General features: G+C 42.0%; 1 protein-coding gene across 3 annotated transcripts in view; it reads left to right on the top strand.

The window, feature by feature from the left end:
* The window catches only part of ano10a (anoctamin 10a), a 76,546-nt gene that overhangs the window by 20,128 nt on the left and 37,899 nt on the right, over nucleotides 1–18,519 (top strand). For all 3 annotated transcript variants that reach the window (XM_080193958.1, XM_080193959.1, XM_080193960.1), the window contains exons 7-9: nucleotides 2,486–2,541; nucleotides 8,410–8,484; nucleotides 10,834–11,016. In XM_080193958.1, coding sequence (XP_080050084.1) covers nucleotides 2,486–2,541; nucleotides 8,410–8,484; nucleotides 10,834–11,016 — 314 coding nt within the window. The remainder of the gene's footprint in view (nucleotides 1–2,485; nucleotides 2,542–8,409; nucleotides 8,485–10,833; nucleotides 11,017–18,519) is intronic.

Here is an 18,519-nt window from a genome sequence, read left to right as displayed (position 1 = left end):
CACTTGTGATCTGGATACATTGCCTGCAAAGGTAGTGAATGCGGATTCAATAGTAAATTTCCAAAGGGTAATTTGGGATGAATGCTGGAAAGGGAACCATTTACAGGACTATAAAAGGATTGTCAGATTAGTCCCATTCCCCTGTGATCTTTCTCCAAACAAAAACCATGATATGGAGATGCCAGTGTTGGATTGGGATGGGCGCAGTAAGAAGTCTCATAACACTAGGTTAAAGTCCAACAGGTTTATTTGGTAGCGTGAGCTTTCGGAGCTGAATGCTGCACCTTCATCAGGTGAGTGACTCCAAAAGCTCGTGATGCCAAGTAAACCTGTTTGACTTTAACCTGGTGTTGTGAGACCACTTATTGTGTCCAAAAAAACCAGCACAGACCCAATGGGTCAAATGGTCTTCTGTGCTGTATCATTTTATGATTCTGTGATTCTTTGGAGAGAGATGCACGTTTGCCTCCCTACTGATTGAATGTTGTATGACTGTTTTTCACTGCCTGCGGATTGGGAAGAGAAGTGTACATAAAAACATTAGACACGAAAGTCAGATACCAATTCTGCAATCACTGAGATTCTGAACATCTGACCAATGTAGTGGTCAAGACTTTGAGCTGGTCAGTTTTGTTGTGGTATCAATTGTAGCTTAATAAAAGCTGAGAATAACAACATTTTCCAGAGTAAACCCAATCATAGAAATTATCGTACAAGAGGAGATGAATCATTCCATTGTGCCTATGTCGGTTCTCAACATGAGTTCAAATTGTACTTTGCTGCCCTTAGTCTTGGATATTCTCTTTGAGAGACCTATCTAATTCAGTTTTTAAGTGACTCCTGTCTCTGTCACAATAGCTATTTCCTGTAGAGCATTCAATGTTGTAATCACCCTGTGTGTGGAAACATTTATCCAAAATTTTCCTTTTGTTTTGGTGACAATTGTTAGTCTCAGCAGCTAGTTAAAAACAATCATCCAAACCTTTTCATTATTTTGAATGTTCCTTTCAAATCCCTATTAATGTTCATTCTTTATTGATCATATTTTAGTACAGTAGAATCATAATTCATTGTTGTACCCCTTTTAATTATTTTACCATCCTTCCTGGGAATGCACCAACTATTCCAAATATGGTCAAACCTATTTCCCTTTATAAGGCCAGGACACAATGTTCCATCTGTGGAGAGAAATAGAGTTACCCTTTCTGATCAATGACCTTGCATTAGAACTGTCAACTTGATCTGAAATGTTAACTCTCTTTCTCTCCACGGGTTGCCTGACCAGCATTTTTGGTTTATTGTTTTTGGATTTCCAGCATCTGGAATACTTTTATCGAGATTTTTGTATTTGTGATGCCTGTTCTATGATGCTATTTAGATATATTTTTGCTTTCCCCAAAATATGCTACTTCACATTTAATGCCCAAGAGTACCATTCGACATATAGGCTAAACTGTTAGATCAGATTTATTTACACTGTAACTAATGCGTTGAAGCAGGAAGTTAGAGCGAGATACTCAATCTGCATTAAACTGAAAATAAGTCAATCTAGTCTTCCGCAAGAATTTTAAAACATGTTTCTTTGCTAAAGTGCAGAATGGAATGAATTAATATGTAACAGAGTAAACACATTTCACACACAAATCAGACTGAATTATTTAACTATGAAGGAGTCTCAGCAATCATTTTAAATTCAGCAAAGTTGCAACCTCCAATTAAAACTCGCTGCTGCTTGAATAAATTAACAGTTGATATTTTCATAGTGAACAATCTCACTCACTGTCTCCAACAGCAACTCGACACTAGTGTACAGTGATCAAAGTCTTTAAGATCCTGTTCGTTTTCAAAAATTTCTCCTTGGCCGTTTTGCTGGGGTGTTGCTGCTCTGTTGGGAGTTGCTATGCATTAACTGGTGCAATGGTAATGTCACTGAACTAGTAATCTAGAATCCCAGGCTAATGTTCTGTGGTTGCTGGTTCAAATCCCATCACAGCAGTTGGTGGACTTTAAATTCGCTTAATAGAATCTCAGTAATGGTGACTATGACAGCTAACATCAATTGTTGTAAAAACCCATCTTGTTCCCTAAGGTCCTTTAAGAGAAGGAAGTCCACCATCCTTGTCTGGTCTGGCCTACATGTGACTCCAGACCCACAGCAATGGCCTAGCAAGCCAGTCTGCTGCAAACTGCTACAGGTGATAAATGAATTGTAGCAGTTCAAGAAGGCAGCTCACCATCACTTTCTCAGGGGAACTTGGGGTTGGGCAACAAATGCTGGCCTTGCCAGTGATGTCCATATCCCATGAAAAGATTAAATATTTTTGCAGTGGTGGTAAAACCAATAAAAATTCTATATTTTACTCATTGAAATTCTATGGTATTTATTTCTTGAATAAATATGTTTTAGCAGTTTTCTACTTCTCTCTTTAAGGGTGACCCTTATTTAACTTGCCATTTGTTTTTTTTTGTGTATTTTGTATTGTAGAAAACCACAGGCTTGAATCATCTTTTCAGAATCATTTAGTTCTGAAAGTTTTAGTGGTAAGTACGTTCATCTGTAAATCAGTTTAAATAACATTATTTGATTTTGATTTGATTTATTGTTGTCACGTATTAACATACAGTGCAGATTGTTTCTTATGCACTATACAGACAAAGCATACCATTTATAGAGAAGAAAACGAGAGCCGAGTGCAGAATGTAGTGTTGCAGTCATAGCTAGGGTGTAGAGAAAGACCAACTTAATGCAAGGTAGGTCCATTCAGAAGTCTGATGACAGTAGGAAAGAAGCTGTTCTTGAGTCGGGTATGTGACCTCAGACTTTTGTACCTTTTTCCCAATGAAAGAAAGTGGAAGAGAGAACATAGAGTACGTGGGGTCCTTAATTATGCTGGCTGCTTTTCTGAGGCAGCGGGAAATGTAAACAGAGTCAATGGATGGGAGGCTGGTTTGCGTGATGGATTGTGCAACATTCACGACCTTTTGTAGTTTCTTGCGGTCTTGGGCAGAGCAATAGAAAATTTAAGAAAATTGTCCAAGAGTATGGTGGAGGCAGATTTAATAGTGACTTTCAAAACAGAACTGGATGATTATCCTGAGAAAAATACCTACTTTTAACCTGACTTAACACACAGTGCACAGAGGATCCAGACTTCCTTGAGGTGTATTTTGAGAAGAGGCTTATATCTTCTAAAATGTGAAAGGGTGGAATGATTGAGGTTTTCAATTTTAGAAAGGAATTAATAAGAGTAGATAGAGGGAATCTTTTTCCATTGGTGGGGTGGCTTGGACAAGGGGCATAACCTCAAAATCAGAGGCACGTCATTCAGGAGAGAAGTTAGGAAACACATCTTCGCATATTATGGAAGCGTAGAAGTCTGCCCCACATAATGCACTAGATGTTGGGGTTCATTAATGATTTTAAATTTGAGATTTTTTTTGCCATCTGAAAATGTGAAAAGATATTTGGATACAGTTAAAACGCAGGTCAATGTACTTCCATGGATCGATAGGATTTGCGAGAATAGTTCCGGGGATCAATTATGTGGATAAGTTGGCAAAGTTAAGTGTTGTCTTCATTAGAGGAGAAAGTAAAGAGGAGACTTGATAAAGCTGTTCAAAGTCACTTAGCACTGCTGCCTCACAGAGCCAGGGAACCGGGTTAGATTCCTGGCTTGGGTCACTGTCTTTGTGAAGTCTGCATGTTTTCCCCAAATCTGCGTGGGTTTCCTCCCACACAAAGATGTGCTGGTTAGGTGGATTGGCCATGCTAAATTGTCTCTCAGTGTCGGAGGGTTGGGGGTAAATATATGTGGGGTTACGGGAATAGGGTCTGGGTGGAATTGTGGATCACTGCACAAGCAAAGGGCCGAATGGCCCCCTTCTGCACTGTAAGGATTCTATGAAGATTTTAGGATGGGAGAAATTATATTTAACGGCCAGAGGATACCAGTTGAATGTGAATGACAAATCAACCAAGGTGACATTGGGGAAAGCTTCTTTACGCAGCATGTGGTTAGGAGCTAAAATGCCTCACCCAAGCCTATTGTAGAGGCCAATTCACTTAGGGCTTTCAAAACAGAATTGAATGAAGATCTGAAGAGAAAAAGAAATTGGAGGGTTACAGGAAGAGATGGGTGCAGGGGATTAGCTGAGTTGCTTTTGCAGAAAACCAGCAGAGACATGAAGGGTCAATTGGCTTCCTCCTAGGTTGTAACTATTCCGTGATTCCATTCTGTGGTCATGCCTGGTATTTGTGCTCCACACAAACCTCTTCCCACCAATCTTCATCTCACTCCATTGTACTTTTACATTCCCCCTCATGTCTATATCTGGGTTCCTCTTAAATGCATCTATATTATTTGCTTCAGCAACTTAATGTAGTGGTGAGTTCCCCATTCCAGCTGCTCAGAGTCGTGGTATTGATACAAAAGCAGGGAATTCTGATGAATCTTTATAAAACTGGTTGGGCCACAATGAGAGTGTTGATTCCACTTCTAATCACCACAGTTAATGACGATTGTGAGCATTTATGAGAAGGTGCCGGGATAAGGGGCTTTAACTATAATGTTAGATTGGGGAAACTTGGAGCAAAGGCAGTTGAGGGGAGATCTTGAATAACTTTTTTGTTTCTGTCTTCACGGAGGAGGACGTGAATAATTTGCCGGGTGTTAGCGATGGAAAGGTGGTAGGACTGGAGGGTCTTAATGACATTACTGTTACTAGAGAGGTGGTGCGCGACAGACTGGAGGGGCTGATTGTGGACAAGTCCCCAGGACCGGATGGAATGCATCCGAGGGTTCTGAAAGAAATGGCGGAGGTTATAGTGGATGCCTTGGTGGTTATTTTCCAGACGTCGCTGGATTCCGGGGAAGTGCCGGAAGATTGGAAAACGGCTAATGTTACGCCGTTGTTTAAGAAGGGTGCCAGGCAAAAGGCGGGGAATTATAGGCCGGTTAGTTTAACGTCTGTGGTAGGTAAAATGTTAGAATCCATCATTAAGGAGGAAATTGCGAGGCATCTTGAAGGGAATTGCTTGATAGGGCAGACGCAACACGGTTTCATTAAAGGGAAGTCGTGTCTGACAAATTTACTGGAGTTCCATGAGGATGTGTCTAGGGCAGTGGATAGAGGAGAGCCGGTGGATGTGGTCTTTCTGGATTTTCAGAAGGCGTTTGACAAGGTACCTCACAAGAGGTTAAGAGGTTATTGCAGAAGGTCAGGGGACATGGAGTTGGGGGTAGGGTGTTAGCGTGGATAGAGGATTGGTTGTCAAATAGGAGGCAGAGAGTGGGGGTCAATGGGTGCTATTCGGATTGGCGGTTGGTGACTACTGGGGTGCCCCAGGGGTTGGTGCTGGGGCCTCAGCTATTTACCATTTATATAGATGATCTGGAGGAGGGAACCGAGTGCAGGGTGTCGAAATTTGCTGATGACACCAAGATTGGGGGAAAGGCAAATTGTGCGGAGGGTGTGGAGAGTCTGCAGAAGGATCTAGATAGGCTGGGCGAATGGGCCAGGAAATGGCAAATGGAATTTAATGTTGGCAAGTGTGAGGTGGTCCACTTTGGTAGGAAGAATGGTAGGAAGGACTATTACTTACGGGGCGAAAAACTGCAGCAGGCGACGGTGCAGAGGGACCTCGGGGTCCTTGTGCATGAGTCGCAAAAACCCAGCTTGCAGGTGCAGCAGGTGGTCAGGAAGGCGAATGGGATGCTGGCCTTCATAGCGAGGGGGATTGAATATAAAAGTAGGGAGGTCTTGCTGCAGCTGTATAGGGCATTGGTGAGGCCGCAGCTGGAGTACTGTGTGCAGTTTTGGGCGCCGCATCTGCGCAAGGATATTTTGGCCCTGGAGGGAGTGCAGAGGAGGTTTACTAGGCTGATACCGGAGTTGAGGGGATTGAGCTATGAGGAGAGGCTGAATAAACTAGGCTTGTACTCGTTAGAGTTTAGAAGAATGAGGGGAGATCTCATTGAGACATATAAGATGATGAATGGGATGGATAGGATAGAGGTGGAGAGACTCTTCCCGCTCAAAAAAGACAGTAGGACTAGGGGGCACAGCCTCAAGATAAAGGGGAGGCGGTTTAGAACGGAGTTGAGGAGGAACTTCTTCACTCAAAGGGTGGTGAATCTCTGGAATTCTCTGCCCGTTGAAGTGGTGGAGGCTGCCTCGCTAAATATTTTTAAGAAGCGGGTTGATGGGTTCTTGATAAGTGAGGGGATTAAGGGTTATGGGGAGAGGGCGGGAAAGTGGAACTGAGCCACGACAGATCAGCCATGATCTTATTGAATGGTGGGGCAGGCTCGAAGGGCTAGTTGGCCTACTCCTGCTCCTATTTCTTATGTTCTTATGTTCTTATCTGATAGACGAGTGGATGATGGTGGCTGTGATTCAGATAAGAAGTCCTAAAGCACATCAAGGTGGATAAATCCACAAGATCTGATGAGGTGTATCCCAGGATGTTGTGGAAGGCTAGGGAGGAAATTGCAGGTCCCCTAACTGAGATATTTGAATCATCAGTCGTCACGGGTGAGGTGCCTGAAGATTGGAGATTGGCAGATGTGCCTTTGTTTAAAAAGGGCTGCAGGGAAAAGCCTGGGAACTACAAGCCAGTTAGCCTCACATCTGTGGTGGGTAAATTGTTGGAAGATATTTTGAGAGACAGGATCTACAGGCATTTAGAGATGCAAGGACTGATTAGAAACAGTCAGCATGGCTTTGTGAGTGGAAAATCATGTCTCACAAATTTAATTGAGTATTTTCAAGGGGTAACCAAGAAGGTAGATGAGGGCAGTGCAGTTGATGTCTATATGGACTTTAGCAAGGCCTTTGACAACGTACCACATGGTAGGTTGTTGCATAAGGTTAAATCTCACAGAATCCAGGGTGAGATATCTAAATGGATACAAAATTGGCTTCTTGACAGAAACCAGAGAGTCGTTGTAGAGTGTTGTTTTTCAAATTGGAGGCCTGCGACCAGTGTTGTGCCTCAGGGATCAGTGCTGGGCCCATGGTTATTTGTCATTTATATTAATGATTTGGATGAAAATATAGGGGGCACAGTTAGTAAGTTTGCAGATGACACCAAGATTGGTGACATAGTGGACAGTGAAGAAAATTATCTCCAATTGCAGCGGGATGTTGATCAATTGGGCTAGTGGGCTGATGAATGGCGGATGGAGTTTAATTTAGACAAATGTGAGATAATGCATTTTGGTAGATTGAACCAGGCAGGATTTACTCAGTTAATGGTAGGGCATTGGGGAGAGTTACAGAACAAAGAGACCTAGGGGTACTAGAGTCAGAGGTGGACAGAGCAGTGAAGAAGGCATTCAGCCTGCTTGGTTTCATTGGTCAGAACATTGGGACGTCTTGTTGAAGTTGTACAAGACATTGGTAAGGCCACACTTGGAATATGTGCAACTCTGGTCACCCTGTTATAGAAAGGATATTATTAAACTAGAAAGAGTGCAGAAAAGATTTGCTAGTGAGCTACGGGGACTTGATAGACTGAGTTATAAGAGAGGCTGAATAGACTGGGACTTTTGCCTCTGGTGCGTAGGAGGCTGAGGGGTGTCCTTATAGAGGTCTATAAAATAATGAGGGGCATAGACAAGGTAGTTAGTCACTAATTTTTCCCAAAGGTAGGGGAGTCTAAAACTAGAGGGCACACATTTAAGGTGAAAGGGAAGAGATACAAAAGTGTACAGAAGGGCAATTTTTTCTCACAGGTGATAAGTGTCTGGAACAAGCTGCCAGAAGTAGTAGTAGAGGTGGGTACAATTTTATTTTTTAAAAAGCATGTAGAAAGTTACATGGGTATGATGGGTGTGGTGGGATGTGGGCCAAGTGCAGGCAATTGGGATTAGCTTAGGGGTTTTAAGAAAAATAAGGGCGGCATGGACAAGTTGGGCCGAAGGGCCTGTTTCCATGCTGTAAACCTCTATGACTCTAAGATGGGCAATCAAAAGTTGTTTCCAGAAGCTACAAGGATGAGGGGCACTCAGATTTAAGGTTTTGGGCACATGATAGAAGGGGGCAAGAAATGTTTTAACGGTGAGGTAATGATTGAGATCTGCTGTTTATCAGGGTGATGGAAGCAGAAATGGCCAATTTCAAAAAGAAATTGGTTGAGGGAAATAAACTTGCCGAGATATAGGATTACTCTACAGAGTTGGCATGAATTTGGTGGGCCAAATGGCCTTTATGATTCTGACACTATACCATTTATAATTGTATTTGAAATTTATTATTTGAAAAATAATTACAGCAATGTAAACACCAGAAGAACCAAACTCAACTGTGAAGAGCGTTTGCTTCGGACTCTGACTTTGAATTTTTGTCATCCATTTGAAATCTTGTCTTAACTATTTCCTTACACATATATTAATTCCTGTTTTCCAGTTCAATTTCATAAACTGTTTTGCATCCCTCTTCTATATCGCATTTATTCTTCAGGATATGAAGCTTCTAAGACAGGTAAATGTTTTGAAATTGGAATGGTTTAATTAAATTGTCTTGTTGACTGTCACTGAGGGAAGAAGACTTTCAAAATGGCACCTTAGTTCTGGAGCGTGGCATGTTCTTGTTTTGCATTTGTTATTTCAGATATTATAATACCTGATGGCTTTTCCCCCAGGGCAGCTTCCGATTCCTTAACTATATGCCACAAATATGGGGGAGTCAAATTAGCATGAAAACTGGAGTAAATCCTGCTTTTTTTTTCAGTAGGAGTTAGGAGTTTAAAAAAGAATCTCCCACACTGCACTGCAGAGTGCTCTAGCACTAATTACGCTGGAAAGCTGGGGCTGGGACCTAGACCTGTGGAAGGAGCCAGCAGCATAGCACTGAGTGGGCCACTGCGCATGCACCAATCAGTCATTTGATTAAAATTAGAAGCTGCATAATACAGCTCCATGTCTTTGGAGCTGACAGCATCAGAAATCCAGTGCTGGGAGATGTGCTCGGGCCCAGTCACCCAGTGTGGATTGCATTAATCCGGTGCTGCCTAAATATCCTGGCTCGCTGCGCTGGGAGATGGGAGAATCACCCCATGATCACTATTTTCTCTGTGTGTGTGTGTCACTAATGTCCAAATTCACTATCGCACTTAGAGACCTTGATCCAAAATGTTGCCTCGTTGTTTGACCAGATGAAAGACATGTACTTATGGATGATCACTTTGAGTTCACTGCTGACAAGATCAAGCTGAAATTTTGTACCTCAGATGTCATCTTGAATTCCCATCCAGCAGCAGCTGGTGTCTCACTCCTGCCTTTGCTCCTCTTCCCCCCCACTCCTCATTCTTATTGTCTTCTCTTCCACACCTTCCCCTGTAAAGCAATATGGGACATCTCTGTGAAGGGTGCTATGGAAATGCACGTCTGCATTCAACCAATGCTGAACTTCAGGCCTGTCACGCAGCCCCCTGTCCCACCGTGAAACTTCGATCTGAAGTACACCTCATTCTTCTGCTACAGAACCATGCTCACACTTGCAGCCATTGCTCTGAAATTTTTCCCCAAAACCCTTTTGCTCTCTCACCCTCCAGCCTTTCAAAAAAATAATCCAGTCAAAAGATACTTTTTTGATCGTTCTTTCACCTGCTTCCTGCTCACACGAACAATGTCCTGGAACATGTAATCACATGAAAGGGTGCTGTATCAGTTTTCCTGTTCCTGCAGCAGCCCTTGATGTTTGCACTGGCTAGCACACCACTATCATTAAAAGTACAGTCGTAAATCTAATCTCTAACTTAAACAGTAAGAACATGAGGGCAAGCAATTTACTATTTAAGAGTGTAATGTTAAATCTTTCTTGAAGGCTCAGTAAATAAGCTTTATAGAACAGAAAGTTCTTAGGTTCAAGTCAAGAGTTAAACCAATTTAGCCGAACCTAGCTGGGTAACTTCAGTACCTCTGCATTAGAAGAAAAAATATTGGATAACGTTTCAGCTTCTGATAGCCAATTTGTGCTTGATGTCTGTTTGGTACGATTCTAACGGGGATACAAGAGCAGAGAGACCTGGGGCTTCTATATACCTCTTTGAAGTTGGAAGGGTAAAAATAAGAAATCATATGCAATTGTAAGTTTTTTAGGTAGAGGCACAGGGGTACAAATGTAAGGAAGTTGAGCTAAATATCTTTTGGATCCAATGTCTATGTCCAAATCTGCCACTGTACTTTTGTCAGGGTGACAAAGCCTTAGAGAGGGTGCTGAAGAGATTTGCTAGAATTCTGGTTGCCATGAGTTAGCTTATTTAACTAGGAAAGGAAGTGAGGTTTAATATTTGAAACTCGTGAAGAGTTTTGATTAAGTCGCTAGGGAGATGCTATTTCCGATCTAACAGGAGGGTTGGTAACCAGAGGAGATGAGTTTTTTTCATAGCAATGAGGTATCATGATCAGGAATGCACCACCTGAAAGAGTGGTGAAAACAGATTCAATACTAACTTTCAATGGGGAATTGGAAAAATACTTGAAATGGGAAGAATTGCAGGGTTTGGGGGAATGGACCAAATTGGATAGCTGTTGGCTCAGGCACAATGGGCTGAATAACTTCCTTCAGTGATGTGTGATTCTGTGAAGAAGTCTGTACAGGGTAGTGGAGTGAAACCATCTGTGCAGTCGGAGCTTTCAGGCACTCATTGCTAAAGCTCCAATGAATAATGGCCACTTGAACAAGATACACAGGTTATCAATGATTTTTGAATGGACCTTTAAGATTGAAGGGAGAAAGCTTAGTGAGAACAAATGAAAATCTTAGACTTGCACATTTTTTAAACCAAAGAAATAACCTACAGCATGTCTGATTTATTTTGTCTTCTAGAACCTGGCTGCCTTACTCATCACGTCACAAATAATCAACCAGTTTGTGGAATCCTGGATTCCATACTGCCTTCAACGTTTTCGTAAAAAAGCTATCAAGCAGAGGCATAGTACAGTGAGCCCAGAAAAAGAACTTCCCTTAATTGATCAAATCGAGTTGGAAGGAAAAATGGAAACATATTTGGTGAGTTTGAGTCACAGTATTCAGGGTGAGCAGAGTGAAATGAACCAGATCACAATGCTTCTACATAAGACCAGTTTGAACAGATTTCCTTCGGTCTCAGAATGGCGGTGGAATTTTAAGATTGGATTCCAACTGGGGAACTCAGCAAGGCTGGGTTTTGTACACCTGGGCATGGAGCAATCCCTCAAATATTATGCTGTTGGTTATTAATTACTAGAATTATTACCCACTATCGACGTATGTTTGGCAAACAGTGGCAGCACTGTAAAAGACTTTAGATGGAGATGTTTCAGTGGGATCAGCAGATGAGTACAAAATAATCACGTCGAGGAGGAAAATTTGCTGGACTCTGAGGTGGTTCCCACTGATTGGAAAACAGCAAATGTCACGCCACTGTTTAAAAAAGGAGGTAGACAAAATGCAGGTACCTATAGGCTGGTTAGCCTAACATCTGTAGTAGGGAAATGCTTGAATCTATCATCAAGGAAGAAATAGCAAGACATCGGGATATAAATTGTCCCATTGGTAAGACGCAGCATGGGTCCATAAAGGGAAGGTCGTGTTTGACTAATTTGGTTCAATTCTTTGAAAACATTACGTGTGCAGTAGACAATGGGGGAGCCTGTGGATGTGGTGTATCTGGATTTCCAGAAGGCATTTGACAAGGTGCTGCACCAAAGACTGCTACATAAGATAAAGGTGCACAGTGTTACGGATAATGTATTAGCATGGATACAGGACTATCAGAAAGCAAAAAATGGGGATAAATGGAAGTTTTTCTGGTTGGCGATCAGTGTTGGTGGTGTGCTTCAGGGATCAGTGTTGGGACTGCAATTGTTTATGATTTACATAGATAATTTGAAGTTGGGGACTAAGTGTAGTGTGTCAAAATTTGCAGTTGACACTAGGATGGGTGGAAGATCAAAGTGTGCAGAGGACGCTGAAAGTTTGCAAAGGGATATAGATAATCTAATTGAGTGGGCGTGGGTCTGGCAGATGGAGTACAATGTTGGTAAATGTGAGGTCATCCACTTTGGTAGGAATAACAGCAAAATGGACTATTATTTAAATGGTAAAAAAATTGCATCATGCTGCTGTGCAGAGAGACCTGGGTGTCCTTGTGCAGGAATCTCAAGGAGTTGGTTTGCAGGTGCAGCAGATAATTAAGAACGTAAATGGAATTTTGTCCTTCATTGCTAGAGGGATGGAGTTTAAAAACAGTGAGAGTATGTTGCAGCTGTATAAGATGCTGGTGAGGCCACATCTGGAGTGTTATGTACAGTTTTGGTCTCCTTACTTGAGAAAGCATATACTGGTACTGGAGGGAGTGCAGAGAAGATTCGCTCGGTTGATTGTGGAGTTGAGAGGGTTGGCTTATGAAGAGAGACTGAGTAGACTGGGGCTATACTCATTGGAATTCAGAAGAATGAGGGGAGATCTTATAGAAACATATAACATTACGAAAGGAATAGATAAGATAAAAGCAGGGAAGTTGTTTCCACTGGCGGGTGAAACTAGACTAGGAGACATAGCCTCAAAATAAGGGGAAGCAGATTTAGGACTGAGTTAAGGAGGAACTTCTTCACACAAAGGGTTGTGAATCTGTGGAATTCCCTGGCCAACGAAGCAGTTGAGGCTACCTCATTAAATGTCTTTAAGGCAAGGATAGATAAATGTTTGAACAGTAAAGGAATTAAGGGTTATGGTGAGTGTGTGGTAAGTGGAACTGAGTCCACAAAAGGATCAGCCATGATCTTAACGAATGGTGGAGCAAGCTCGAGGGGCCGGATGGCTGACTCCTGTTCCTAGTTCTTATGTTCTTAAGAAAAATGAGGAATGAGAATAAACACTCAGTGCAAAGATGCTGAAAGACTAGAGACATTTATACTGCAAAGACATCATTTCCTGGAAGAGTGAGTTTAGTTAGAAATGAGCTTATAAAAAGGCCAGAGGATTTTTGGGTTTTATGAATAGGAGGTGTACAAATAATTTGGTCATACCATTTTGGAAAAAAGCTATTTTCACCTGAGCAAGGGTAGTTTAAGAGACATTTAATGGATAATTATGAAATTAAATTTTCATAGGGCATGAAGTGAGGGACTGGTTTCTGAAATGATGAGAAAATTATTGATGGGGCAATCATCAATTTAAAGTTGTACTAATAGAGTAAAGAAATGGTGAAGAGAAATTTCCTTGCACAGGATTGTTGGAGCGAGGAATACTTTACCACAGAAAGTAGCTGAGGGAAAACCATTTCATTCTTTTAAAGGAAATATTGGACAAATAATTGAATATTGGAGGAGGATACATGGGAGAAAAAATGGTTCTGTATGATGTAATACAGAGTGCTCTAACAAAATTGTACTGAAACAATGAGGCAAATGATTTCCTTCCACATTGTAAGTCTCTTTGATGTTCATTTTTGCAGCATTAACTCTGATTTTCCTACATTAAGTGAGTATCAAAATAATTAACTAGAGATAGTTAGTGTTCGCAAGGTAATTACTGCAGCTTAGATACATCTTGGGAACAGACATTTATTGTAACCTTAAGATAATTTGCATTTATGCAGCACCTTTAACAACCTCAGGACATCCCAAAGTACCCTCAAGGCCAATAAATTGTAGTTGAGCATAATGAGCACTTGAGCAGTGAGATCCAGTTTGTGGTTGTACAAGGGATATTGGTCAGCTTAGCAGGCTGGGAAAACACCCCTTCCATAAATAAAACCTCATATATTCCCCCTGAAATGGCAAGCAGGACTAGGTTTAATGTCTGCACTTTGTCAAGGAAGCACCAACTTAGTGCTACCTTAATTAAAATAGCACATGAAGCCCCTCTCAAATTACAACAAAAAAAAACCCATTGACAGACAGACTATTTTTATTTGAAGGTTTCAAGTTCTCACTCAATGGACCAGAGCACAAAAATCAAAGCTGACATTCCAGTGTAGTTCTGGGGCAGTGCTGCAATGTTGGAGGCGCTGTCATTCAGACAGGAGGTGCCTATTAAATCTGTCGGTTTGGGTGGATGTAAAAGACCCCATGGCACTTTTCAAACATGGGGAAGGAAATTTATCCATGGTGTCCTGGCTAATATTTGTTCCTCAATCAACACAACAAAAACAGAATAGCTTGGTCGTTAGCTCATCGATGTTTTGTGGGATCTTGCTGTATGTAAATTGGCTGCCGTGTTTCCTTCATTAAAATAGTGACCACACTTCAAATAAAGTACCTAATTGGCTGTAAAGCACTCTGAAACATGTAGTGAAAAGCACTATATGAATGCAAGTCCTTTTTTTAAACTGTGGTTAATCTTTGCTTGCTACTAGCAGAGTGATATGTTCCCTGCTTGTTCGGTTTTGTTTGTATTGCTGTTATAAATATGACGTTTGAGCCTGTTAGCTTCAGTATTGTGCAAAAATTTGCATGTGATAAATGTAATGCCTGAGGTGTTACAGACACAGGCATGTACATTGTGTAAGATTTGAAAAAATTTACATCTGGATTTGGGTTGCTATATGATGTTTCTTGTTGGAAGAAGCATATTGCAATATGGAGTTGTTGAATATCAGGTGCCTTGGTGGTAATTGGTTAGCAATGCTGCCCCGGGTCCGGTTGCAGCCTTGGGTGACTGGAGTTTTGCATGTTAGAGCCATAAAGGTTTCCAGCATAGAAACAGGCCCTTCGGCCCAACTTGTCCATGCCACACTTTTTATTTAAACCCCTAAGCTAGTCCCAATTTCCCACGTTTAGCCCGTATCACTCTATACTCATCTTACCCATGTAACTGTCTAAATGCTTTTTAAAAGCCAAAATTGTACCCACCTCTACTACTACCTCTGACAGCTTGTTCCAGACACTCACCACCCTCTGTGTGAAAAAATTGTCCCTCTGGGCCCTTTTGTATCTCTTCCCTTTCACCTTAAACCTATGCCCTCTAGTTTTAGACTCCCCTACTTTTGGGAAAAGATATTGACTATCTAGCTGAACTATCCCCTCATTATTTAATAGACCTCTGTAAGATCACCCCTCAGCCCTCTATGCTCCAGAGAAAATGTTCCAGTCTACCCACCCTCTCCTTATAACTCAAACCATTAGTCCTGGTAGCACCCTAGTACTAGGATGCTACCGGGACTTGATGCAGTCTTCCTAGTTTAATCATATTCTTTCTATAATGTTGTCCCTGTGTCTGCATGGGCTTCCGCCGGGTGATCTGTTTTCCTCTCACACTCCAAAGATGTACCAGATAGGTGGATAAATTCCCCCTTAATGTTCCAAGATATGTAGGTTGGAGGAATTAGCAGAGTAAGTACATGGGATTACGGGGATAGGCCTGGGTAAGAAGCTCTGATGTGGAGATGCTGATGTTGGACTGGGGTAAGCACAGTAAGAAGTCTCACAACACCAGATTAAAGTCCAACAGGTTTATTTGGTAGCACAAGCCACAAGCTTTCAGAGTGCTGCCCCTTCATCAGCTGAGTCACCTGATAAAGGTCAGTGCAAATGTGCACAGACAATAGCCTCCAAGACTCACTAATGACATATAAATTACGTTATTAATATTGAAATTGGCTTTGCACCCTTTGGGCACTAAGCTGATTTTGTTGGCAAAAGAGGGCTGGAACAATTGAAGGAGACAAAAAAATCAGGCATGAACCTGATTTCTTACCTCTCGCACAATCTTAACACGTCACCTCGCTAGACAACAGGTGGGATGAGGTTGTGAGATCACGCCCTTTGTCTTTGGCTCCTGCAGCAAACTTTTCACTAGCCAACAGCTCCACTCCTCTTCCTGAGACCGGCCAACACAGTTTGCGACCTTGCCTATTGTATTATACCCTGCAATGAGCTTTCGATCACACAGTCACACTGTCCCTAAGACCATCTCTCTCACATTATACGCCTGCATCGCATCATCAGTTGCTTAAACCCTCATCTTGTTACCTCAGACCGGACCGTTATCAGTTTACGCTGGGCCAACCTCCCTCATTCTACCCTCCATAAAACACTGTTGCCTCTCGCTAATGCACACTAAAGTCTACTCACCCATCATCCCAGAGCTTGTAAGCTTGTTAAAATTCTTAGATCCCTAGATAACCTTGTCCCTTCCCCATTTCTGCAGTCTCCTTCAACACCATGATCCTCTGAGGTAACTGCACTCACCTAATTCTGGTTCTTGCACGTCCCTGAACCTCTCCATGTCTCTACCTGCCTTTTCTGCTAAGGAAGGCTTCTCGAAAGCACTTTGTGGCTTAGTGCCCAATTCTGACTGATAATGCTCCTATGAAACACCTTGAGACACATTATTACATTAAAAGGCATTCTGTATGATCTACGATTAGGCATGGCTTGATGAATGTCATCTCGTGTGGCCAAATGACTTGGTTGCTTTTACTGAGGTATCATAATTCAGATAACATTGCTCTTACAAACTGGCTATTTATCCCACTGAAATTCTTTCCTTAATTCTTACCACACCTCTTCTCACCTTTGTCTAAGACCCCACCCCACTCCCCAAAACCCACACCGCTAACCAAAGCTTTGGTCATCTTTCTCTAACCTCTCCTCCTTTGGCTTGGCGATTATTGAGTGAGGGAGCAGGCTCAAAGGGCTGAATGGCCTAATCCTGCATTAACTGCGGTTTTGCTTAAGCACATAGGAACAGATACAGATTAAAACTGTGGTTGTTGGTTCTGGAGATTGATGTTTGTAAGGTGTAAGGTTGTAAATATAAAAGTGTAAAGATAGCCTCCAGCTCTATCCTTCATCAACTGGATTTCTAGAACAGAACTACTTACCGTGTGCTCTGTTAAACTAATTGGGACCTTTGTGTTAAAAGTACTACATAAATGCTAGTCAGTGTAATCTTGTCTTAGTGTAAGCTAGTGTATAGTTTTTTAATATTATTTCTCAGAGGATCTGGTCATGCTCGTGAGGCCATCATTTATCACAAATTGTCCTCAGTGTTGTTAAAGAAGGAGGTCCAACGTTTGGACAAAGAAATTGCTGTATATTGCCAAGTCAGATTATTGTATGACTTGGATGGAAGCTTGCAGGTAATAGAGTTCCATGTGTCTGCTGCTCTTGTTCTAGGTGTAGAAGTTTGGAATAAAAACAAATTACTGCAGATGCTGGAATCTGATATCTCCCACTTTCTATGCCTTTTGGATTTTACAAAGGGTCATCTGCACTCAAAGTCAGCTCTTTTTTTCTCCCCTTCCAGATGCTGCCAGACCTGCTGAGATTTTCCAACACTTTCTCTTTTGGTAGAAGTTTGGAAGGTGCTGTTGAAGGAGCCTCGGCAAGTTGCTGCAGTGCAGCTTGGAGAGGTCACACTATTGCTCACCTGTGCCTGTAGTGGAGGAAGTGAAGTTTGGGTAGATGGGGTATTAATCAAGAGAGCTGCTTTGTCCAGGATAGTGTTGAGCTTCTTGAGTGTTGTTGGAGTGTGCTTATCCTGGCAAGAGGAGTGTATTCCATCACACTTCTGGCTTGTGTACTTGCTGAACAGGCTTCGGGGGAGTGGGTTACAGGCTCAGGAAGTAGGTTACTCTCCACAGAATTGCCAGCCTCTGACCTCTTATGGCCTTGGTATTTATATGGCTAGTCCAGTTCAGATTCTGGTCAGTGGTAACCCCCAGGATGTTGATAGCAGAGGATTCAGTGATAGTAACCACCAGGATATTGATAGTGGAGGATTCGGCGATGGTAATGCCATTGGAGATCAAGGCAAGAATTAAAGAAAGATTTCCATTTAAGTAGTGCTTTTCATGACTGCAGAACATCTCAAAGGGAGTTAAATACTTATGAAATGTAGTCACTGTTGGAATGCAGGAAATGCGGAAGTCAGTTTGTGCACAGCAAACTCGTGCATACAGCAGCCTGATGATGACTAGATAATTTGTTTTTGTGATGTTGATTGAGGGTTAAAATTTTTAAGGGCACTGGGGAGAATCTCCCACTCACCAATATAAATGCCATGGGATCTTTTACATCCACCTGAGCTGTCAATGTCACATTGAAAAGAGAGCAGCTGTGCCAGTGCAGCATTCACCACAGCACTGCATTGTCAGCCTTGATTTTTGTGCTCCAGTACTGGAGTGGGCCTTGAATGCAGAACCTTGTGATTCAGAAGCAAGAGTGTTACCAGGGATGTCACAACTGACCTGCTCTTAGACCGTCTCTTGTTTGAACTAGTCGCTGTCTGGCATTTGTGTGAAGAAAATGTTATTCGCCACTTCTCAAATCAAGTTTGCACCTGAATGATGTTGATCCAGGACACTCAACTCCATTAGTAATTCAAATAATGTTATCTATTAAACGGCATCAATACCATAACCATATCATATTGCTGGTACGATTTTCTCTTTGGCATTCTCCTTATTCTTCTTAGATGCAAATCTTCTCTGACTCAGATCCATACCATAATTGTTGGAGCATGTCTGCGATCACACTGGAGTCTGCCTGCAGTCTTTCATCGTACATATTCAGTTAGAACAGC

This window comes from Carcharhinus amblyrhynchos, chromosome 8 (assembly GCF_965287045.1).
Source record: "Carcharhinus amblyrhynchos chromosome 8, sCarAmb.v2.hapA, whole genome shotgun sequence".
Taxonomy (NCBI): domain Eukaryota; kingdom Metazoa; phylum Chordata; class Chondrichthyes; order Carcharhiniformes; family Carcharhinidae; genus Carcharhinus; species Carcharhinus amblyrhynchos.
This window is presented reverse-complemented; position numbering and strand designations above follow the sequence as displayed.